The following is a 21,909-nucleotide window of genomic DNA, read 5'->3' on the forward strand; positions in this document are numbered from 1 at the left end:
TCCTGCACGCCTGGGAGGTCCTTGGGGTTTCTGCCCCCCAGGTATTCCAGTTGGGAGGTTGGGGGTGTGGTATCATGCCCATTTACACACGAACAAGGCAAGCATTCAAATGTCATAAGTGATCATGAATTAGGAGCTAGTTATGCTACTTTCCAAGCCCTCTTTCTCCTAGTTGGCACCACTGATAAATCACTACAGAAGAGGCAGGAGGTGGAGACAATTACACAGGAGGGCGTGGGAGGATTCCTCCAGCTGTGCCCCGCGAGGAGGAGGCCTCCTCCAGGAAGCCCAGCACTGTCTTGGCAGGTTAAGAGACAGGATTCAGGCAGTGCCTTACATGACAGGCCCGCCTCGCCTTTCCTCCACGAGGCTGACTCTAGCTGGACTCCCACGCAGGCTCCACGAGCACAAGTGGTTACTGAGCACTTGAAGGGGGCCCCGTCTGAACTGGGATGTGCTGCAAACGTCTAATACACGCTGGATGTTGAATCCTTAGTACATGAGGAAGTACTGTAAAATGTCTTAATATTTTATATTGAAATGATAATGTATATATTGAGTTAAGTAAAACATTAAATTGAACTTCACATTTTTGTTTACTCTTTTAATGTGACTAATAGAAAATTAACACTGTCATCCATGGCTGCATCATACTTCTGTTGGCAGCACGTTTTAGACTAAGCTTGAGAAGTACTGTCATTGTTTGCCTTCAAGCACACGATACGGTGTGCAGATCTTATTTACTGGTAGTGATGGTGATCAACACCAAATCTGAGATCTATGGCAAGGCCAGGACCTGTTGTTCAAGGGAGCCCTGAGTCAGCTCAGAAGTTGGATTCCAGAAGTGAGAGTCAGACCGAGAGGCAGAGCCAGGTGGTCAGGACTGGTTGGAGGGGTCACAGAGGAGGCAGAGCTGGCTTCCCAGGAGCATATTTAGGCAGCATGGTGGGACCCATGAGTTGGGAGATGGACGGTCAGGCGGTCATGAGTGTAAAGTAACTTCCTGCTGCACGCCCAGAGCTGCTGGGCCAGGACCTAATTCTGGAATGGCTTACCTGGGTGTGCGAGTGGGTGCAGGTAATGGGAAACACCTGGCTGAGGTAGGTGGCTGGGCATGCTCCAGGAAACAAGCACTTCTGGGAAGTATGTTGTGGCAGTGATGATGTTAGGGCCAAGTTAGAACATCTGTTCAAGCCTAGTGACCTAAAAGTGAGTTTCCATATTCCAGGTGTTAGTCTGAATTACTGTTGCCCCCATATAAACCTAACTACACTGCATGATGGTAAAGGTAGACAAAGCCTTATGTGAAACCACAAGCTGAAGCAATGTTTAAGTTAAAGGCAAAATTATTCATTACTATACTGAATCAATCAACTGTTTTCTAGTCATCACAAGATGGTGGGTTTTTCCAGAGATGGCTGCAGAAGCCCTCCCATCCTGCATATCTCTCGCAATGTGACTCTACCATTTCCTTATAAAGGGGTGAGTCTGTGCCCATTTCTAGAATTTGGGGTGACCCTCTCACCAGTAGCATGCAGAAGAAGCAATACCAGGTCACTTCAGGCTGACGCCTTGCGAAGCCATGCAGCTTCTGTTTTGTAGAAAAGCTTGGTCTGCACAAGGGAGCAGTGAGAGACCATGGGGATGGAGGCACGTGAGAACTGAAGTGCATCCGCCACCCAGGGCCCAGACCTGTGAGGGAGGCAATCTGGGTCCTGCAGCCCCAACCAGATCACCTCGATCAGGTCAACAAAGAGCAAAGAGGAGCCGCCACCCTCTCCCCAGCCCGGCTGAACTAACTCACAGAATCCTGAGCAATAAAACCGCTTAGTAAGCAGCACTAAACAAATGAAACATCCTTTATTTGTATGCACATTTTTCACTGAGGTTCTTTCACAGTATTTACGACAGGGGTCCTCAAACTTTTTAAACAGGGGGCCAGTTCACTGTCCCTCAGACCGTTGGAGGGCTGGACTATAGTTTAAAAAAAAAAAAACTATGGACAAATTCCTATGCACACTGCACATATCTTATTTTGAAGTAAAAAAACAAAATGGGGACAAATACAATATTTGTATTTGCATGTGGCCCACGGGCCATAGTTTGAGGACCCCTGATTTACGTGGTCACATAACTTTGGGATATATATAATTGCTTAAAATAATTCCTTCTACACTCACTCAGAATATATTATGCTGAACTTACATATATGCATGTAGTCTGTAGATTTTGCTCAAATGAATGTGGAGTAATAAGAGGCCCACAAAATGACATTACACAGGAATGGAGACTGTTTATGGCTACCCACTCTCATTCTGCCTTATGGCAGAAACACACTACTGAAGGAGAAACCAGTTGTCCTGCCTGTGTCACAGCCTCCTGGCTGAGGGCAGTGTAGAGTTCAATCTGAGGGGAAGGCGGAGGTGAGGCAGTCATTGCCAAATGTCTCCATAGTGGCCATGTGACTATGGCTATTCTGTGAGCCACGTTAACCATCTGAGCACTGAAAACTGAGGACAGCTGTGTCCTGGGGAAGAAGCTGTAGCGTTTGGTAAGATGGTTCTGAGAGCAGTTTGAATGCAAGCTGCAGGCTGCCTCTGTGCACTTCCCTGATCTTTCTCATGTGATTTCTCCAGCAATTATTAATTGTGTTCGAGCAGGAATAGTAACTGGAAAGGTACTACCCATGGTCTGTGTTTGAGGTGGGAGTGGGGAAGAGGGTCCCAAGGAGAAGAAAAGGAGCACTTAATAAAACAGATGATTAGCACATATTATAGGTAGTATTCTTCAGAGAAAAAAATATGTAGCTTGTGCTCAGATAACTAACTCTTCTTCATAGATTCAAATAAATTACAGGCAATGTGTTTTGGTTCAGATTGCTAAAAGCAAAGGTGGGCAAATTGCATACCATGAGCCAGTGGTCTGTTTTTGTAAATGACATTTTATTGGAGCACAGCCATGTCTGCTTATTTCTATGCTGTCTGTGGCCATATTTGCAGTATAGTGCTGCATAGTTGTGTTAAACATCGTATGGCTCACAAATCTAAAATATCTAATATCTGGCCCTGTAAGAAAAAATTTGCTGACCCCTACCTTAAAGAAAATAAATGAAAGCCTTAAGCTGGAAGTAATCAGGAAAGATATGGAAGAGAAAAAAAATATTTCAGAGATTGAAGCCACATTAGCAACAAATTTAAAATAAGTGTTACTAAAATAATCAGGTGAACAACAGGAGGAAATCATGTAAAATAATATCCATAAGAACAAACATTAAAATGAGTAGATAGGGTATAATAGACATAGAAAGGAGAAGAAAAGAAATATGTGCATACTTGGTGTTCCTGAAAAAGAAATGGAACAAATAGAAGAGATGAAATACACTCAAAGATTAATAGAAGAAATAAATAGAAAACTTGAATCTGTATATCAAAGAGCAGATGGTAACCCAGGAAAATTATTCAGAATTATTAACACAGAACTAAGAGCCTTTAGGTTTATAGTGTTTCTGGGATGAGATTGGTGTACCTGGCCGCAATAAGAGGGTAGAGGGCCAGGCAGATTTTGAAATAGCCCCTTTCTTTCAGTGTGTATGATATCAATGCAGATGATACATTAACAACAAAAGCAAGAAGCAAGAGCTACATAGCTTTCTAAGTCGTGTTTTATTATTTTCGGTGTTTTTATTTGTTATCTAACAATTTTTCCCATTCAGTAACTTTGTACCTTTAAAATGTCTGAAGAGCTCTTCATCAGAGGAATCCACAAACCACAGTATTTTTGCCCTTGAAGAAAATAAATGGATTCAGAGGACCTTATTTCATGCTAGATGATTTTCTTGATACAGTTTTATTTGTTGGTAATTTGGTACCTGTTTCCCAACTGTGTTATAGTATAGGGTACTCTCTCAAGCTGGCCCTCAGACCTGCCTATGTGGTGCCACAAAACAGAAGTGCTAGTGCAAACTGTGTCAGGCTGTCATCTTCATTACTGAGTGAAGCTTACAGATAAAATGTATGTAAGCAGACGCACACGTGGCATCCTTTATGGGAATTTTAATTTCCATTTGTTCAAGTTTCTGTGATTGTTACTAGAATTATTTCATAGATTCTCCCCCAATATATATATTGTGTGTGTGTGTCTGTGTGTGTGTATATATATATATTTCTCCTTTAAGATAATCCTTATGACAGTAGCCCATGCAGCACAAAAGTGCAGGGCTAAAAAAGCAGCAGTCAAATAACATAGTTAAACATAACCTTGATTAACAAATCTTGTTATTCATGGATGACAGCTCAGTTAATCAGTGTTTGTGTCTTGGATACTAAACTGGAAGTTAATGGTGAGGTGGAAGCAATTGTAGAATCCAGACTTTTAAGACAAACACACATCACACCCCAAAAGGCATGCATGGAATCAGGTGTGGTTAGTGGGCTGTGTGATATACACTGGGTGTTCTCCTTCACTGGTCCAGCTGCAAGCAACCTCCATAGCTACCAAGTCAAGGAAAAAGGAGTGACCCTCACTGCCCACTTCCGCATTCATGATTTCAATGGCCAAAGAGTAGCTCGTGGGAGAGGAATATTTTTATTTGAAATTTCTTAACTCAAAACTTTATTTTGACTTCTCTAAGTTAGATTTGTAGAATGGATAGGTTAATTATATAGTTACAAGAGAACACATGTCCAAAGTTAACTAATATTTATACCTATCTATTTTGGCTGTCAAGCCAATGGTATGGAGTCAGATTTCCCCCAAACTTCACATGCCTTAAAAGCAAAATGAATGTGAGACATGATTTGAAAGCTGTGCTGTTCATTTTACATGAAGTGACATTCTGTGTTGACGAATCTGAAGCATTGGTAAATTACTTAACTGTCTTTCCTCCCTGTGAGATGGATTAAGAATCAGGAGATGTTTTCCTTTTGATGGTGACCAGGGCAGGAGTGAAGGTAAAAAAGCATGTGAGAAAGTGGATAAGTTCGTCATATCCTTAAAGGCTCTAAAACAGTAGTTCTCAACCTTCTGGCCCTTTAAATACAGTTCCTCATGTTGTGACCCAACCATAAAATTATTTTCGTTGCTACTTCATAACTGTAATGTTGCTACTGTTCTGAATCATAATGTAAATATCTGATATGCAAGATGGTCTTAGGCGACCCCTGTGAAAGGGTCGTTTGACCGCCAAAGGGGTGGCAACCTACAGGTTGAGAACCGCTGCTCTAAAAGAATATGGGACGACTTCGTCTTTCCCCTCCTTCATTTCTGGAGAGACAAAGAGAGAGAATTAATGTCTAAAACATGCAACCTCAAAATCCTTTCTGTATTGTGGAGCCAAAGCTGGGTGGCAATTTGATCACAGATTGTGCCCTGGCGGTGTTATGGGTCATGTGCTCAGCATGTGAACAGGAAGGTGAGAAGTGGTGAACTTTTGCCTCAGTTGTGCCATCCATCAGAGAATAAGTAGACCAGATCACCGTGTGCAGCTGTATAAGGAGGGGATGGCTGAGTGCTCCTCACACAGGGGCCTTTGTGTCCTGGACATGACCCAGCATTATGATGGGATGCACTGGGCCCAGGCTTTGTGGCAAATTACTAACCCATTATCACACCAGAACACAAGATCATTTATCTTCCAATCTGGAGTGTCACCTGTTCTTCATTTACCAGTCAATAACCATTAATTATGCTCAATGGAAATTTAAACAAAGCCCTTTCCCTCTGTACAACCAGTAAACTATTTAGTAATAACAAATAAATCTGGAGTTGTATATCCTTTCCCTTCCCATTCCCAGACTGGAGTCTGGTACAATATAGACTTCAGAGGAAATGCCTAGAAATTGATAGGTCAGAGGCTGCAGATAGTTTTCTGGAAAAGAAAAGAGCAGATGCTTGGCATTCACCCTAGTGAAAGTGAGGCCCCAACTGATCCCCGGGCTCCTGCTGAGGAACAAAGTGATCTACTACACAAAGGAATCTACTATTAACCAGTAATCATATCTTCCCCTTTAATTTTAGCAAGCTGTTATTTTTTTCACATGCCTAAAAATACGATTTTTAAAAAGCATTCTAGCACAACATAGCATTTTAGAAGAAATAAAATAAAGCTGAGCAGTCCTGAAAGACCTGTTTGAAATGTTATTTTTAGAATGGAAATTTGAGTAAAACACATTCGAGTGTATACATTAATCCTTCAGAAAAATGTTCAAATAGAAATTTTAGCCAGAAGCATAATTTAATTTTTCCTAAAAACTTTGAAAGCATTTTGAAGAAAGCCAAAGCTAGCTTGTGTGTGTGTGGATGTGGGTGCACTGGAGAGAGGTGGGGGAGGGTGGCCGAAGAGCAGGCTGCGTCCCAGTGCACACAGCGCAGCTGTGGATGGCAGAGGAACTCAGGGGCATCACAGGAACTCGTGTCTAGGACTAGACTTGGGACTCTTGTTCACAGTCTAGAAGGAGAGATCAGAGTTCCCACACAGATGAGGGACGGGGGTCTTCTAGACCCCAGGAACTGCACGTGCAGATCACAGACATGAGGAGCAGGCCCCTGCCCATCGGGCCTCTGCTGGAGCCAGTGCCCATATAGAGAGGCACCTCTCCCAGGAACCTAACAAAGGAGGGTTCCAGGCACAAAGCTTGGCGGCAGAGCCAGGCTGCATTTCAGACCACAGCCCGCATCTTAGTCTTAGCCTGGAGCAGATAACAGTGTGCAGCGGTCATGGAGCTACGAAACTTTTGTAGACTGTGTGCTGTGTGGACTACTCAGATAGAGAGAACATCTACTCTGTGCCTTTGAAAAGCTAATTGAGCCCTAGCTGGTTTGGCTCACTGGATAGAGCATTGGCCTGTGGACCGAAGGTTCTCAATTCAATTCTGGTTAAGGGCACGTACCTCTGTTGCAGGTTTCATCCCCAGTGCCAGTTGGGGAGCATGCGGGAGGCAACCAATTGATTTCTCTGTCTCTCCACCTCCCTTCTACGCTCTCTAAAAATCAATGGAAAAATATCCTCAGATGAGGATTAACAATAATAACAATAAAATTGATTGAACTTTGTTATTATTATTAATCTAATTCATATAAAATTTTAAAAGTACTGTGATTAGCCTTGGCCAGGTAGCTCATTTGGTTGGAGCATAGTCCTATACACCAAAAAAGGTTTCTGGTTCCAGTCCTGGTCGAGGCTGGTAAGGGGATAATCTCTCTCTCTCTCTCTCTCTCTCTCTCTTTCTCTCTCTCTCTCCCCACTCCCTCACACACACCAATATGCATATCCTCCGGTGAGGATTTTTTTTAAGTATTGTGATTAAATTTATTAGTTATGACCTAGTGCACAGTGAAACCAGATATTTAATTATGTGGACAGAACTATCTTCTAGGCAAGACAATTTCATCAGTTACTTTTAGTATATCACTGACCTGAATCTGTTGCCATTGATTCATCCAGTTGCCACATCTCCAAGGCATGTAAAACTGCCCAAAGTCTCATCTTTTATAAAACAAAAATATGATTTAAAGCTATCATGTAATAGGCCAAAAATACAAAATAGCCACAAGAAGTAACTTCAAGTAAACGAGAAATATTTACTTATTTTTAGAAGGCTGCCACAAATTCAAAAGAATAAAGAAGAATTAATTTTTTAAGAGAAAATAAGCTGCCCTGTTGAATTCAGCAAGCTAAATTTCAGCTTATACAATAGTAGCTAGGGAGACACCAACCAAAATAGTTTTCTTTAAATGTTAGAACAAGAGTTCAACTTTAATACTGGGCACTGTGTTATAATGAACTGCCTGTTATCTTTACCTATTATATTTTGAAAAGTGAGTAGGAGTGATTAAAACACACACACACACACACACACACACACACACACACATTTATTTGTTTCCTGCTTGGATTTTTCTTAAAGAGACATGCTGTTGTCAGATACTAACTGTACTTCTTAAATCTGTATCTTCTATCTGTGTAAACAAAACCTGTAAACTTAACTGCTGGTTCAAGCTATAGACACTCAAGGCCTGTATGTCATTGATAAAAGCTGATATAACTGAATGGAGCCAAGCTATGCTGGTGGCCACAGTTAGTGTCTTAAACATGTGGCTACATTGCTGCCCCACTGGCCTTCTCATTCCTGTTGAAAAAGTGTGCCTATAGGTCTCATTGAGCACCTGACCTTGAAATGCTGCCTGGTGAAAGAAAACCTAAGCAGGTACACACCTTCTTGTTGCCTCCCAGAGAACTCTATAAAAGTGGTAGTAGTCTTCATTCCATGATTGTTTTTGCATTAATGATTATTTTTAATTTAGCAGAGATTTATTTTACAGGGTTTGGCTGTACTTTCTTTTTGTTGGAATGTGGGATTGGTAACCAGTGAAGCCTCTAGAAAAAATATTTACAAATAGATGCAGTACATGAATTGTTAACTGTTGCTCTTAGAACGGTAGCTTTACTACTCATAGAAGTTGGGGATCTTTAAAATGTTTGAGCAACTGGAAATCAGGATCCATGTGTAACGTGGTAGACTTAGTTATGTTAATGGGTAAGGGCAGTTGTAGAGCTCTTGAGGTCTTGGAATACTTGTGAAATCCAACATTATGTTTAGGTTTCAGTATTCCGTGCTTGCGATCATTTCCTTTGTGCTGAATCCCGACTCACTCTTTACAATTAATAATAATACTTTGAGTAGGTGCCATTCTTTCAGTTTTACAGATAAAGAAATGGATTTATAGATCAATTGTTGAATCTTAGGTTGTGGAATCCAATTTAAATAATATCAGTATATAAATGGTAGCAGTTTTTTTTAAATTCCCTTTGGGGCTTCATTTTTTAATTTTTTTAAAAATCATTTTTTTAAATTACAGTTGACATACAATATTATATTAGTTTCAGGTTTAAACCCCAGTGACTAGACATTATATAACTTACTAAATGATCATCATTATAAATCTAGTACTCATCTGACACTATATGGCATTATTATAATATTATTGACTATACTAGAGGACCAGTGCATGAAATTCATGCACTGGAGGGGGGGGTCCCTCAGCCCAGCCTGAGCCCTCTCACAATCTGGGACCCCTTGGGGGATGTCCACCTGCCAGCTTGTGGCTGGATGGCCTTCTGCTGCTGCATGATCTGCTGCTTGAGCTTCAGCAGCTGCTGCATGTACACAGGCTGGGCCACCATGGTCTGTCCTGTGAACACCATCAAGTGGGTGAGTCAAGCGTGGAGGCAGGCTAACCCTGAGTTCCCTGTGCTTTCCTGAGTGATGTCCTCCTTTAGCTTTTTTGTCTGGGAGGTTCTTTATATGTCCTGAAATTGTAAATGGTAGTTTTGCTGGGTAAAGTAATCTTGGTTGTAGTTTCTTGGCATTCATCACTTTGAATATTTCTTGTTAATTCCTTCTGGCCTGTAAAGTTTCTGTTAAGAAATCAGCTTGATAGTCCTATGGGAGTTCCCTTATAGGTAATTAGCTGCTTTTTTCCTCTTGCTGTTTTTAAGATTCTTTCTTTGTCTTTAACCTTTTGCATTTTAATTATGATGTATCCTGGTGTGGGCCTCTTTGTGTTTATCTTGTTTGGGACTCTCTGCACTTCCTGGACCTGTATGTCTATTTCCTTCACCAAGTTAGAGAAGTTTTTCATCATTATTTTTTCAAATATATTTTCAATGTCTTGCTCTCTTTCTTCTCCCTTCAGCACCTCCATTATGTGAATGTTGGTACCCTTGAAGTTATCCCAGAGGCTCCTTAGACTATCTTTATTGTTTTGGATTGATTTTTTTTTTCTTTTTGTTGTTCTGATTGGGTGTTTTTTGCTTCATTATGTTCCAAATCGATGATTTGATTTTCAGCTTTATCTACTCAATTGTTGATTCCCCATAATATTGTCTTCATATTAGTTAGTGTATCCTTCATTCCTGACTGTATTTTTTTTAATGGTTTCCACATCCTTCTTTATGGTGTCCATGTCCTAATTTATGCTGTCGAAGTTTTCTCTACATTCAATTACTCTTCTTTTAAATTCATTGAGCATCTTTATAACCAGTGTTTTAAATTCTGCATCTAGTAGATTGCTTATCTCCTCATGTTTAGTTATTTTTCTGGAGGTATGTTATATTCTTTCATTTGGGAGGTGTTTCTTCTTTTTTTGGCAGCCTCCCTGTGTTTGTTTTTATGTATCAGGTACATCTGTTACATCATCTGTGCTTGGTAAAGTGGCCTAATATAGTAGGTGTCCTGTAGGGTCCAGTGGCACAGCCCCAATCACCCAAGCTGGGCACTCCAGGTGCCTCCCCCAACCATGTGGCACATCAATGAGAGGGATTTACCCCCAGGCCAATCAGCCAAAAGGACTAGCTGTGATCACCAACCATTGTGGAGGATCAGCTGTTCAGGGGCCAACCCCACAGAGGACTTACTTCAGCAGGGTTCTGGTGCCCACATAGTCCACCCCTTGAGTGTGTCACTATGAAGTTAGTTGGGTGATGGTGCTTTGACATGGTCTGAAGCTGGAGGATGTCCCACTGCCTCTCACAATACAGGACCACTGGCTCCTAACCACTCGCCTGCCTGCCTGATCACCCCTAACCACCTTTGTCTACCTGATTGCCCCTAACCACCTCTGCCTGCCTGCCTGATTGCCCCTAACTGCTCCCTTACTGGCCTGATTGCCCCTAACTGCTCCCCTGCTGGCCTGATTGCCCTTAACCGCCTCTGCTTCACCCCATACCTGGGACCCAGGATTCCCTCCTCCAGCTGGCCACAGGCACACAGAACCAGGGCTGGCCACAGCTGCAGAGGACTGTGGGCAGGCAGCTTCGCATGGGCTGCAGCCACGGGCACCCAGGACCATGAGGCAGGTGGCTTGTCCCTCTCCTGGGCCACAGCCCCAGCCACTGGCACCTGGGACTGCAGGGCGTGTGGCTTGTCTCTCTCCTGGGATGCAGGCGCAGGTGCAGCCACTGGCACCCAGGACCGCGGGGCTTGCAGCTTGTCACTCTCCCAGGCCACAGCCAGGCAGGTCTCCATTCCTCTCTCGCAAGCTCATTTGTGCCTGGCTGGTCCCCATACCTCTCTTGCAAGCTCATCTGAGCCTGGCTGGTCCCCATTCCTCTCTCCCCAGTGTTGAGTGTCTGAGCCATTAGGGTGTGATGGCATGAGGGCATGGCAACCATTTGAATATTAGCTCTTTATTATATAGGATGTTCCCCACATGATGCACATTAATACTTGAGAACCACTACTCTAGTGGTGTGAATATTGTATTATGTTCTAGTTGTAGGTTAAAATATTTAAACCTGGAGACTATTAGACTAAGGTGGCTCTAATGCCTTGGCAGGCCACATGAGCTAGCCTAAGCCAGGGTCACTTCACTCAAATCCATGAAAATTAAGCTTAAGAACAACCAATCAAAAAGAGCTAACTTGCCTTTCCCAAATAAGGCAATTGCATGAGCTATAGCCAGTCAAATAATTGCTTTGCATTGCTTTGCTTCACTTCAGCATCTACTTTATAAAAACTTTGCCACTAGCTCTTGTTGGTGAAGCACTCCTAACCACTTCTCTATTCAAATTGAGGTATGATCAAAGAAAATCTTAAAAAATATATTAATGTGCTTCAGTTCACCTTTTAACAATGTCCATACAAAATTATGTGTGTTTGATAGCATTATATTTCCCAAGTGGTAGCTGATTGCAACTTTAACTGGGATTTGCCTGTCTCTCTCTAGGCTATGTGGCTGATGCTGCAGAATGATGAGCCAGAGGATTTTGTCATAGCTACTGGAGAAGTCCATAGTGTCCGGGAATTTGTAGAGAAATCATTTTTGCACATTGGAAAAACCATTGTGTAAGTATACCTGAGAGTTGATTTCAGGTCATTCATCAAACATTTGCTGGAAGGTTTGTATATATGCTTGCGTTTTCCCTTTTTACTCTCTTGTAAAGCAATGTAGGGAGTTTCATCATGGAGCAGAGACTTTTTTACTCATCACACATACAAATCTATTTATGTGAAGTGTTTGCCACTATCTGAACAGTCTTTTCAAAATTTCTTTTATCTTTTTTATTTTTAAAATATTTTTACTTTTGAAAAGCTTTAATTTTTTATTATGATTTATATATGATGTACTATGATATTACTGTAGCTAATTGTACTCTTACCAGTCAATATGATAATATTACACAATATTTTTTAATACTTTCAATTTATATTTTAAAACTAGTGGCCTGGTGCATGAATTCGTGCATAGGTGGGGTCCCTCAGCCTGGCTGGCAATCAGGGCTGATTGGAACTGTCTGGTGGGAAGGACAGCAGGAGGTTAGCCATTTGCAGGAGGTTGGCTGTGGGGGCGCACTGACCACCAAAGTTTCAATGCATTACAAACAATTTTCTTTTCTCTGAACCATTGAGAGTAGGTTGCCAGCCTGGTGCCCCATCACCCAGGACTTTTGTGTGTATTTCCCATGAACACAGATATTTTCTCACATAAATGCAATACAAATATTAAAATAAGGAAATTCACCATGATAAACTGCTACAGACTAACCATCAGATCTGGTTGGAGTTTTGCCAGTTGAGTGAATCCTACACTGTACAGGATTGGACAAAAGTAGGTTTACAGTTGTGAATACACAAAACAGAGTTTATTCTTGTATTATTATGTCTTAGTTATTGCTTCATTTTACATACGAACAACTATAAACCTACTTTTGCAACACCTGCATATGAAAATGGTCTAGTTTATACTCATGCACTAAATTCACTTGTTGCATTAGAAAATTTTGAAGGAAGATTTCTGTTGGAATAGTTGAAAAATTTGTGGGAAACAGTATACATGGAAGATTGGAAGTTTCTTTTTTGGAAAATTTTTTACTCTGGTAAAAAATATATATAACAAAATTTACCTTTTTTTATTGCTTAAAGTATTACAAAGAGTATTACATATGTCTCCTTTTTCCCCCCGCCCTTAAACATGTTTATTTCCTTTTTTAATAAATGTTCTTATTTTTTAATTACACTTAAAATTCAATATTATATTAGTGTCAAGTGTACAACATAGTGATTAGACATTTATATAATTAATGAAGTTATCCCCCTGATAAGTTTAGTGCATATCTCACATAATATATTGTTACTACAATATTATTGACTAAATTTCCTATACTGTATTTTACATTCCCATGACTGTTTTTATAACTAACAATTTGTACTTCTTAATCCCCTTCACTTTTTCCACCCATCTCTCCAACCTCTTCCCATCTGGCAACCATCGCTTTGTTCTCTGTAATTATGAGTTTGGTTTTTTTGTTTATTCATTTATTTTGTTTTTTAGGTTTCACATAAGTGAACTTATATGGTATTTATCTTTCTCTGTCTGACTTATTTCACTTAACATAATACCTTCTAGATCCTCCATCCATGTTGTCACAAATGGTAATATTACATTTTTTATGGCTGACTCATATTCCATTGTATATATGTACTACTTCTTTATTCAGTGCTCTCTCAGTGGGTACTTAAGTTCCCATATCTTGGCTAGTGTAAATGATACATATCTCTTTTCAAATTAGTGTTTTAGATGTCTTTAAATACCCAGAAATGGAATTGCTGGGTCATATGTTAGTTCTATTGTTAATTTTTTAGGAACCTCTATGCTGTTTTCCATACCGCTGCACCAATTTACAATCCCACCAACAGTGCATGAAGCTTCCCTTTTCTCTACTTCCTAACCATCACTTGATGTTTGATGATTTATTCATAATAGCCATTCTGACAGGTGTGAGGTGGTTTTAGTGTACATTTATTTGATGATTAGTAAAGTTGAACATCTTTTCAGATGTAGGCCCTCTTTGGAGAAGTGTCTATTCAGGTCCTCTGCCCATTTTTAAATCAGATTGTGGGGGTTTTTGGTGTTAAGTTGTATGAGTTCCTTATATATATTGTACCCTTATCAGATGTACCATTGGCAAATATCTTCTCCTACTCAGTAGGTTATCTTTTTTATTTGTTGATGGTTTCCTTCCATATACAAAAAGTTTTTAATGTGATGTAATTCCATTTGGATTTTTTTGTTTTGTTTTGTTATTTCATTGTTTCCCTTGCCTGAGGAGAGTTATCCAAAAACATATTGCTAAGAGCAACGTTAAAATAGTTTATTGACTTGTTTTCTTCTGGAGTTTTATGGGTTTGAGCCATCTATTTAAATCTTTAATCCATTGTATTCCAGTTTATTCTTGTATATGTTGTGAGAAAGTTTTATTTTATTACATGTATCTGTCTAGTTTTCCCAGTACCATTTATTGAATAGACTATCCTTACCCCGTATATTCTTGCCTCCTTTGTCATAAATTAATTTATCGTGTAGGTATGGGTTTATTTTTGTACTGTCTATTCTGTTCCATTGATCTATGTGCCTGTTTTTATGTTAGTATCATACTGTTACTGTAGTATAGTTTGATATCAGGTAGTGTGATGCCTCCAACTTTATTCTTCTTTCTCAAGATGGCTGTGGATATTCAGGGTCTTTTGCCGTTCCCTCTGAATTTTAGGATTATTATCTCTACTTTTGAGGAAAGTGTCATTGGTATTTTGATAGGTATTTTGAATCTATAGATTGCTTTCAGTTTTGTGGACATATTAATGGTGTTATTCTTCCAATCCATGAGCATAGTATATTCTTCAATTTATTTGTATCTCCTTCAATTTATTCTTCAGTGTCTTATAATTTTCCAAGTACAAAGGTCATTTACCTCATCAGTTAAACTAATTTCCAGGTATTTTTTATGCAATTGTAAATGGAATTGTAATCTTAATTTTTCTTTCTGATAGTTCCTTATCTATAACAATAAAAGCATAATCTAATTAGACCAGACAGCTGAACGAGCTTCCAAATGTCATTCCAGACATCCTTCTGGATGAAGCTGTGGCAGTAGGGGCTGAGGCAGAGGTGGTTAGGGGCGAGTGGTAAGGGGCCATCAGACAGGCATGTAGAGTGGTTAGGGGCAATCAGGTAAGCAGGCAGAGGCAGTTAGGGACAATGAGGCAGCCAGGCGAGCAGTTAGGGGTGATGAGGCAGGCAGGCAGAGTGGTTAGGGGTGATCAGGAAGGCAGGCAGGCCAGCGGTTAGGAGCCAGCCGTCCCAGATTGTGAGAGGGATGTCCGATTGCCGGTTTAGGCCCAAACTGGCAGTCGGACATCCCTCAAGAGGTCCCAGATTTTGAGAGGGTGCAGGATGGGCTGAGGGAACCCCCCCAACCCCTGTGCACGAATTTCGTGCACCAGGCCTCTAGTTGTTTTTATAAAATGCAACCAATTTATGGATATTAATTATGTATCCTACTACTTTACTGAATTCATTTATCAGTTCTAATAGGTTTTTGGTGGAGTCACTAGGGTTGTCTCTGTGTAGTATTATGTCATTTGCAAAAAAAAAAAAAATGACAGATTTACTTCTTTTCCAGTTTGGATGAACTTTCTTTATTTCCTTCTCTGATGGCTGTGACAAAGTCTTCCAGTACTATGTTGAATACAAGTGGTAAAAGTCAACATTCTTGACTTGTTCTTGATCATTAAAAAAAAAAGCTCTTAACTTTTCACCATTGAGTATGAAATTAATGTGGCTTTGACATATGTTACCTTTATTATGTTGAGGTACATTCCCTCTATTCCCACGTTGCTGAGATTTTTTATCATAAATTAATAGTTTGAGGATCAGTGTTAGTTATTCTTTGAATGTTTGGTGACATTCACCTGTGAAGACTAGGAGTTTTGTTTCTTGGGAGATTTTTGATTACTGACTGAAATTTATTAGTAATTACTGATCTGCTCATATTTTCTTCTTCATTCAGTCTTAGAAGATTATATATTTATAGGAATTTATCAATTTCTTCCATGTTCAATTTGTTAGCATATAATTGTTCATAGTATTTCCTTATAATTTTTGTATTTCTGTGGTGTCAGTTGTCACTTATGCTCTTTCACTTGTGTCCTTTCTCTGTATATATTTTTTGATGAGTCTGGTTAAATGCTTATCAATTACATTCATCTTTTCAAAGAACCAGCTATTTGTTTCATTCATCTTCTATATTATTTTTTGTTTGTTTGTCTGTTTTTTTAGGTCTATTTTGTTTCTTTCTGCTCTGACCGGTAGTATTTTCACCCTTCTACTCATTCTTGGCTTTTCTTTTTTTAAAAAATTTTGGGTGTAAGACTAGATTATTTGAGATATTTGTTGTTTCTTCTGATACACATGTACTGCTATTTTCCTCTTAGAACTCCATTGGCTGTGTCCCATAGATTAGGGGTCCTTGTGTTTTAATTTTCATTTATCTCAAGGAATCATTTGAACTCATTGTTAATCCATTCATTGTTGAATAGTGTGTTATTTATCTTTTTGTGTTTGGGTGTTTTTTAGTTTTGTTATTGTAATTGATTTCTAGCATCATACCATTGTGTTTGGAGAAAATGCTTGAAATTATTTCAATCTTCTTAAATTTGTTGAGAGTTGTTTTATGGCCTTACACATGGTGTATCCTGAAAAATATTGAATGTGTGCTTGAAAAGAATGTATGTTCTGCTGCTTTGGGGTAAACTGTCCTAAAAACATTGATTAAATCCATCTGGTATAAAGTGTCATTTAAGGCTATTATTTACTTACTAGAGGCCCAGTGCACAAATGCGTGCAAAAGTGGGGTCCAGCCAGCCCACCCCAATCAGGGCCAATTGGGCCAGGCAGGTGCGGGGGAGGGGCCACTGGCGGTTGGCCGTCCTGCCCCCAGTCGAAATCCCAGTCGAGGGGACAATTTGCTTATTAACCTTTTATTATATAGGATTGATTTTTTTTTGTCTGGATGATCTATCTATTGATGTCAATGGGTATTAAAGTCCCTTACTATTACTATATTACTGTGGATCCCTCCCTTTACTGTTGCCAATATTTGCTTTATATATTTACATACCCTTATATTGGATGTATAAATGTTTACAACGGTTATATCTTCTTTTGGGATAGATGCTTTTATTATTAAGAAATGTCCTCCTTTGAATCCTAGTATAACCTTTGTTTTAAAGTCTATTTTGTCTGATATAAGTATTGCTACCCCAGCTTTCTCTCCTTTCCATTTGCATGAGATATCTTTTTTCATCCCTTTATTTTCAGTCTGTGTGTATCTTTCTATCTGAAGTTAGTCTCTTATAGGCAGCATAAGTATGGGTCTTGTTTATTTATTCATTCAGCCACCTATGTCTTTTGATTGGAGCATTTAATTCACTTATTTAAAGTAATTATTGATAGGTATGTAGCAATTGCCATTTTATCATTTATATTTTTACTTTTCTTCTTCTTAAAGATATCTTTAACATTTCTTGTAATACTGGTTTGATATTGATGAATTCCCTTCACTTTTTCTTATCTTGGAAGCTCTTTTATCTCTCCATCAATTCTAAATGACAGCCTTGCTGAATAGAGTACTTACAGTTGTAGGTCCTTGATTTTTACCAATTTGAACGTTTTGTGTAAATCCTTTCTGACCTGCAAAGTTTCTGTTGAGAAACCACCTTACAGTCATATGGAAATAGGTAACTAACTGTTTTTCTCTTACTGCTTTTAAGATTCTTTTTTGTCTTTAACCTTTGGCATTTTAATTCGGATGTGTTTTATGTGAGACTCTTTAGGTTCATCTTGTTTGGGACTCTGTACTTCCTGGTGTTGTATGTTTACTTTCTTCATCAAGTTAGGAAACTTTTCAGTTACTATTTCTTCAAATGAGCTTTCAGTCTCTTTCTTTCTTCTTCTTCTCCTTCTTCTGGTACCCCTGTGATGTAAATGTTGTTATGCTTGATGTTGCCCCAGAGGTCCCTTAGACTATCCTCACTTTTTAATTTGGTTTTCTTTTTGCTGCCTTGTCTTCCAAATCACTGAATCAATCCTCTTCTTTAACTAGTCTTTTGGTTCCCTCTAATGTATTCTTCATATCTGACTGGTTCTTTTTTATGGTTTCTATCTTTTTGTTGAAGTTCTCGAGGACATCATTCAATGAGCGTTCCCTTAAATTCAATGAGCGTTCTTATAACCAGTGTTTTCAACTTTGTATCTGGTAGGTTGCTTGCCTCCATTTTATTTCATTATTTTTCTGGTGTTTTGTCCTGTTCTGTGGGGCCCATTGGCACAGACTCCAAAGTCACCTGAGCCAGATGCTCCAGGGGTGTCCCTTGTGTGGGTTATTGTGCCTTCTTGTTTTATTTGAGCCTTGGTTGCTGTTGGCACATTAGTGGGTGGGATTCACTAACCAGCTGTGAGGATTTGCTGTGACTACAGCAGACAAGCTGTTAGATAGGGGCTGACACCATAGAGTGTGATTCACTTTTGCAGGACTCTGGTGTTTGCTAAGTCCATTCTTTGTCTGTGTTGTGTGTGCCATTAATTGGGTGATTCTCTGGTGTGATTTGAACCTGGCCATCGACTTTATTGGTTTGGGGGTCTCTTGGGATCCACTGCACTGCAGGTCAAAGTTCCTGCCAGGGCCTGGCTCAGGACCACATTGGTAGGACCTACAAAGTGTTGGGCTGGCTTGGAGCTGCCTGCTAGAGGCTATGCTTCAAACTGACTCAGCTACCATGATTACGGGGGCTTACGACTGCTTAGCAAAATATGTATGGCACACAGAGGCCAGTCACTGCTTTTTAAGGGCTATAGACCTTTGAGAATTTTAGGAAAGTTCACAGTACAGGCTGAAGCTAGCTGTTTGTGTGTAACAGACCCTGAAAGAGTTGGGTGGGCAGGGTCTCAAGAAATCACAGGGTGGGAAAGCAGTGTGAGCTAGGTTATTGGAAACTGTTAAGCTCCAAAAATTGTGATAGATGATATACATAAATTCTTATTTCTTAGTGTGTGAAGTATTCATGCTAATAAAACAAAGACTTTAGCATAATTAAAGTATTTATATTAGGAGCATTTTACTTGTCAGAATTCTTTTGTTCTTAAGGGACTGAAATTGGACTCCCAGTGGCCTCAGGGGCACTTGGGTCTGAGATCTAGAACTCTGTCATTCTTCTCTGCCTTTTGGCTCTACTGCTCTTGGAATGCCATCTACATTCCTTCAGCATGTCCCTATGACAGAGGATGTCATTGATAGTGTTTCTGAGGATATACCTAACATAGTCAAAGAGGACTAGAACCCTTTTTGATAGCTATCTACTTAAGAGAAATTCCAAGGAAGGATCCTAGCTGTCCCCACTGAGTCCTGTGATCACTTCTAGACCAATCACTGAAGCCAGGGCATGGGGCATGTTTTGAGGACTTATTCTGTCATCAGAGAGAGAGAATTCTATGTTTGGAAGAAGCAGGAGCCTCCATCAACATGGGAATGTTATTTCTCGAATAAAGGCAAAGAAAAGTGGTACTGGGTAGACAAAACAATATGTTCACTGTAGCCCAAGAGTATGCCATGTGCTGTACACCCATTCAGTTTAATTTCAAGGCAGGGGATACTGTTCACGGAGGAGAAAGGCGGTATAGTGAAGTACCCTTCAAGGTTGCTCAGCAGTAAGTGGTAGAGCCAGGGTCTACCACTGCATTTCTCTGAAACTAAATGCCTTTGATATTGTACTTCTCATCCTTCAAAAGCTTTGCAAGGTGATGGCTTACATGCAAATAATGAAGTCACTTATAAGCAAACAAGTTGCCCAATTAACCCTGGGCCTTCATGCCTCTGGGAGGGAGAAGCCCCAAAATAATGCAAAGAGAGCCCAAGATGCTTAGCCTCGGCTTTTGGACATCTGAGGCCCAAGTTCTGATGAAAACATGAGACTGGAAGGATGTGTGAAGGATCATTTTCACTACGTGTTGTTCTGGTCTGTCACTGGAAGCATATCTCGTCCTGCCCAATGGCACTACTCCTAGTTCCTGGAGCCCATCCCATCCTGGAGAACCTTTAGCGGTAAGGGAAGCGGGTAGGACTGGTGTCCACTAATTCACCAGTGTGTCCTCAGTGCTGGCAGTAGCTGGCTTGCAGTGGGTGCTCTATAATATCTACTCACTGAGCCCCGAGGGAGACCGAAAGGCCGCTTGTCAGAACGTCCTTCCTTGAGTGTCCAATGTCAACCTAATTTCCCCATGTTAGGTGAGCAGGAACTCCTCCAGCATGGTTCCTTCTCACGTGGTGGTGACAGCTCTGGAAAGCCACCATGCTTCCTATCCCAGGAACTACTAAGGAGGGATGCTAAGGACCTGAGTTGACACAAAGGCGTCGAGATGGAGAGGATAGACTGACCCAAGGAAGACAGAACAGGGCTTGGTGAACAGTTGGATATAGAGAGTGAAGGAGAACTTGACTAGTGGAGCCATCAAGTAAGACAGAAAACTTGCTTCCCTGCCATCATTTTCACCTGCTGTGTTGTGTGTGCTTCAAGGAAGGTGAGAGATACTTTCTCTGAACTGGTGGACTTGCACTAACCTTATATTGCATGCCTTTCATATTAGACACACTGGTCAATATCTGAACATGCTCACTTTAGCTGTTTTCAGATCTATTGTCACTACTCACTCCTGCTACTGTTTTGAAAATATCTGTTGTAATTTTCACTGGAAAAGCTTATAAAATGTGTCACCATCTATAAATTTAGAATTGGCGCAAGTATTTGTTCTTGAAGTCTTTGACACCATTTAAGTGATTTTTGTGAATTTAAGTGAATTTATCAGAAGATAGCACATTCGTTCAAGTTTGGGTTAGTGGAAGATACTCACCCCCACGTGCAATCCTGGTGAAAGTTAAGGTGATATTTGACGATTAAATTCCTAATTGATCATTAGTATTGAGAAGGTGCCTTCATGACCACAGATGTTTTCTTCTAAGAACATTACACGGTGTGTGTTTGTTTGTTCAAAGGAGGGTGCATTATTGTTGTTTTTCCCATTAGTGTTTTGTTTTGCTTTTCACTTTCTCATTAACTTATTACTAAGTCATGTGAAAAGGAAGCACTTTTCTTCTACAATTAAAGTGATAGTAGCATAAACCAAGCAGGCGAATACTTGTCTTGACTAATTTTCTGACATTCATCTTACTAGATTTTGAAAAGGGAGTTGTAAGAGTAGCCTGCAACCATGTAAGAACCACCATCTACTGCATGGGGCTATGCTTCAAACTGAGTCAGCTACCATGATTACGGGGGCTTACAGCTGCTTAGCAAAGTATGTATGGCACACAGAGGCCAGTCACTGCTTTTAAGGGCTATAGACCTTTGAGAATTTTAGGAAAGTTCACAGTACAGGCTGAAGCCCTTTCAGATTTGGTGTTTTCATATAAGCTTCAACTTACCATTGAAAGAGTTTTCCCCCTCCTCACTCCCTCCTTTCTTTCTTCCTTGTGTTGTGCCCTCCCCTCCCTCTCTCTCTGGAAATTTAAGCCCTACTATCATTTTATTTTTATAACTTCTAAGATACTTGGGGTTTATACACATAAAAAAAAAACTATAACGGCCTACAGTGATATGGCCCTTTCAGACAAGTTTGTGGTTTCAGACAAGGGAAATACTGATCATAGTTTGTAGTACTGTATCTACATTTTCAGTAAAAGCAACAAGGGTAACAATTATTATATATTTTAAAAGAAACATTTTAGTGTTTCTAAAGTCCTCCTGGCTGACATAATGACATTTGTGTTCATCGTATTCTTTCCCTGATAGGGAAATGTTTTTGTGATGGGTAGGATTTCTGAGCCTTTGCCCTTAAGGCTCAGAAGAGGGCTTGTGAGAAGAGGAAACAGTGTGTGCAGGTTTGCTGTGGATTCTGCGTTCCTATTTGCTGGGCTCAAGGCTGTGCTATATTGCACATGGGAAAAGCACATCCTTCCAGTCAGGCATTTCTGAGGAACAGATTTTCCCATGATGCACTTCTCGGGGTTTTTAGGGAGAAAGT

At 40.1% G+C, this 21,909-nt stretch overlaps 1 protein-coding gene across 1 annotated transcript in view; it reads left to right on the top strand.

Annotated features, from left to right (window-relative positions):
- The window catches only part of GMDS (GDP-mannose 4,6-dehydratase), a 539,088-nt gene that overhangs the window by 415,974 nt on the left and 101,205 nt on the right, over positions 1 to 21,909 (top strand). The window contains exon 8 of the mRNA XM_015557241.1: positions 11,725 to 11,843. Within this exon, the coding sequence (XP_015412727.1) occupies positions 11,725 to 11,843 (119 nt within the window). The remainder of the gene's footprint in view (positions 1 to 11,724; positions 11,844 to 21,909) is intronic.

This window comes from Myotis davidii, unplaced genomic scaffold (genome assembly GCF_000327345.1).
Source record: "Myotis davidii unplaced genomic scaffold, ASM32734v1 scaffold230, whole genome shotgun sequence".
Classification (NCBI taxonomy): Eukaryota; Metazoa; Chordata; class Mammalia; order Chiroptera; family Vespertilionidae; genus Myotis; species Myotis davidii.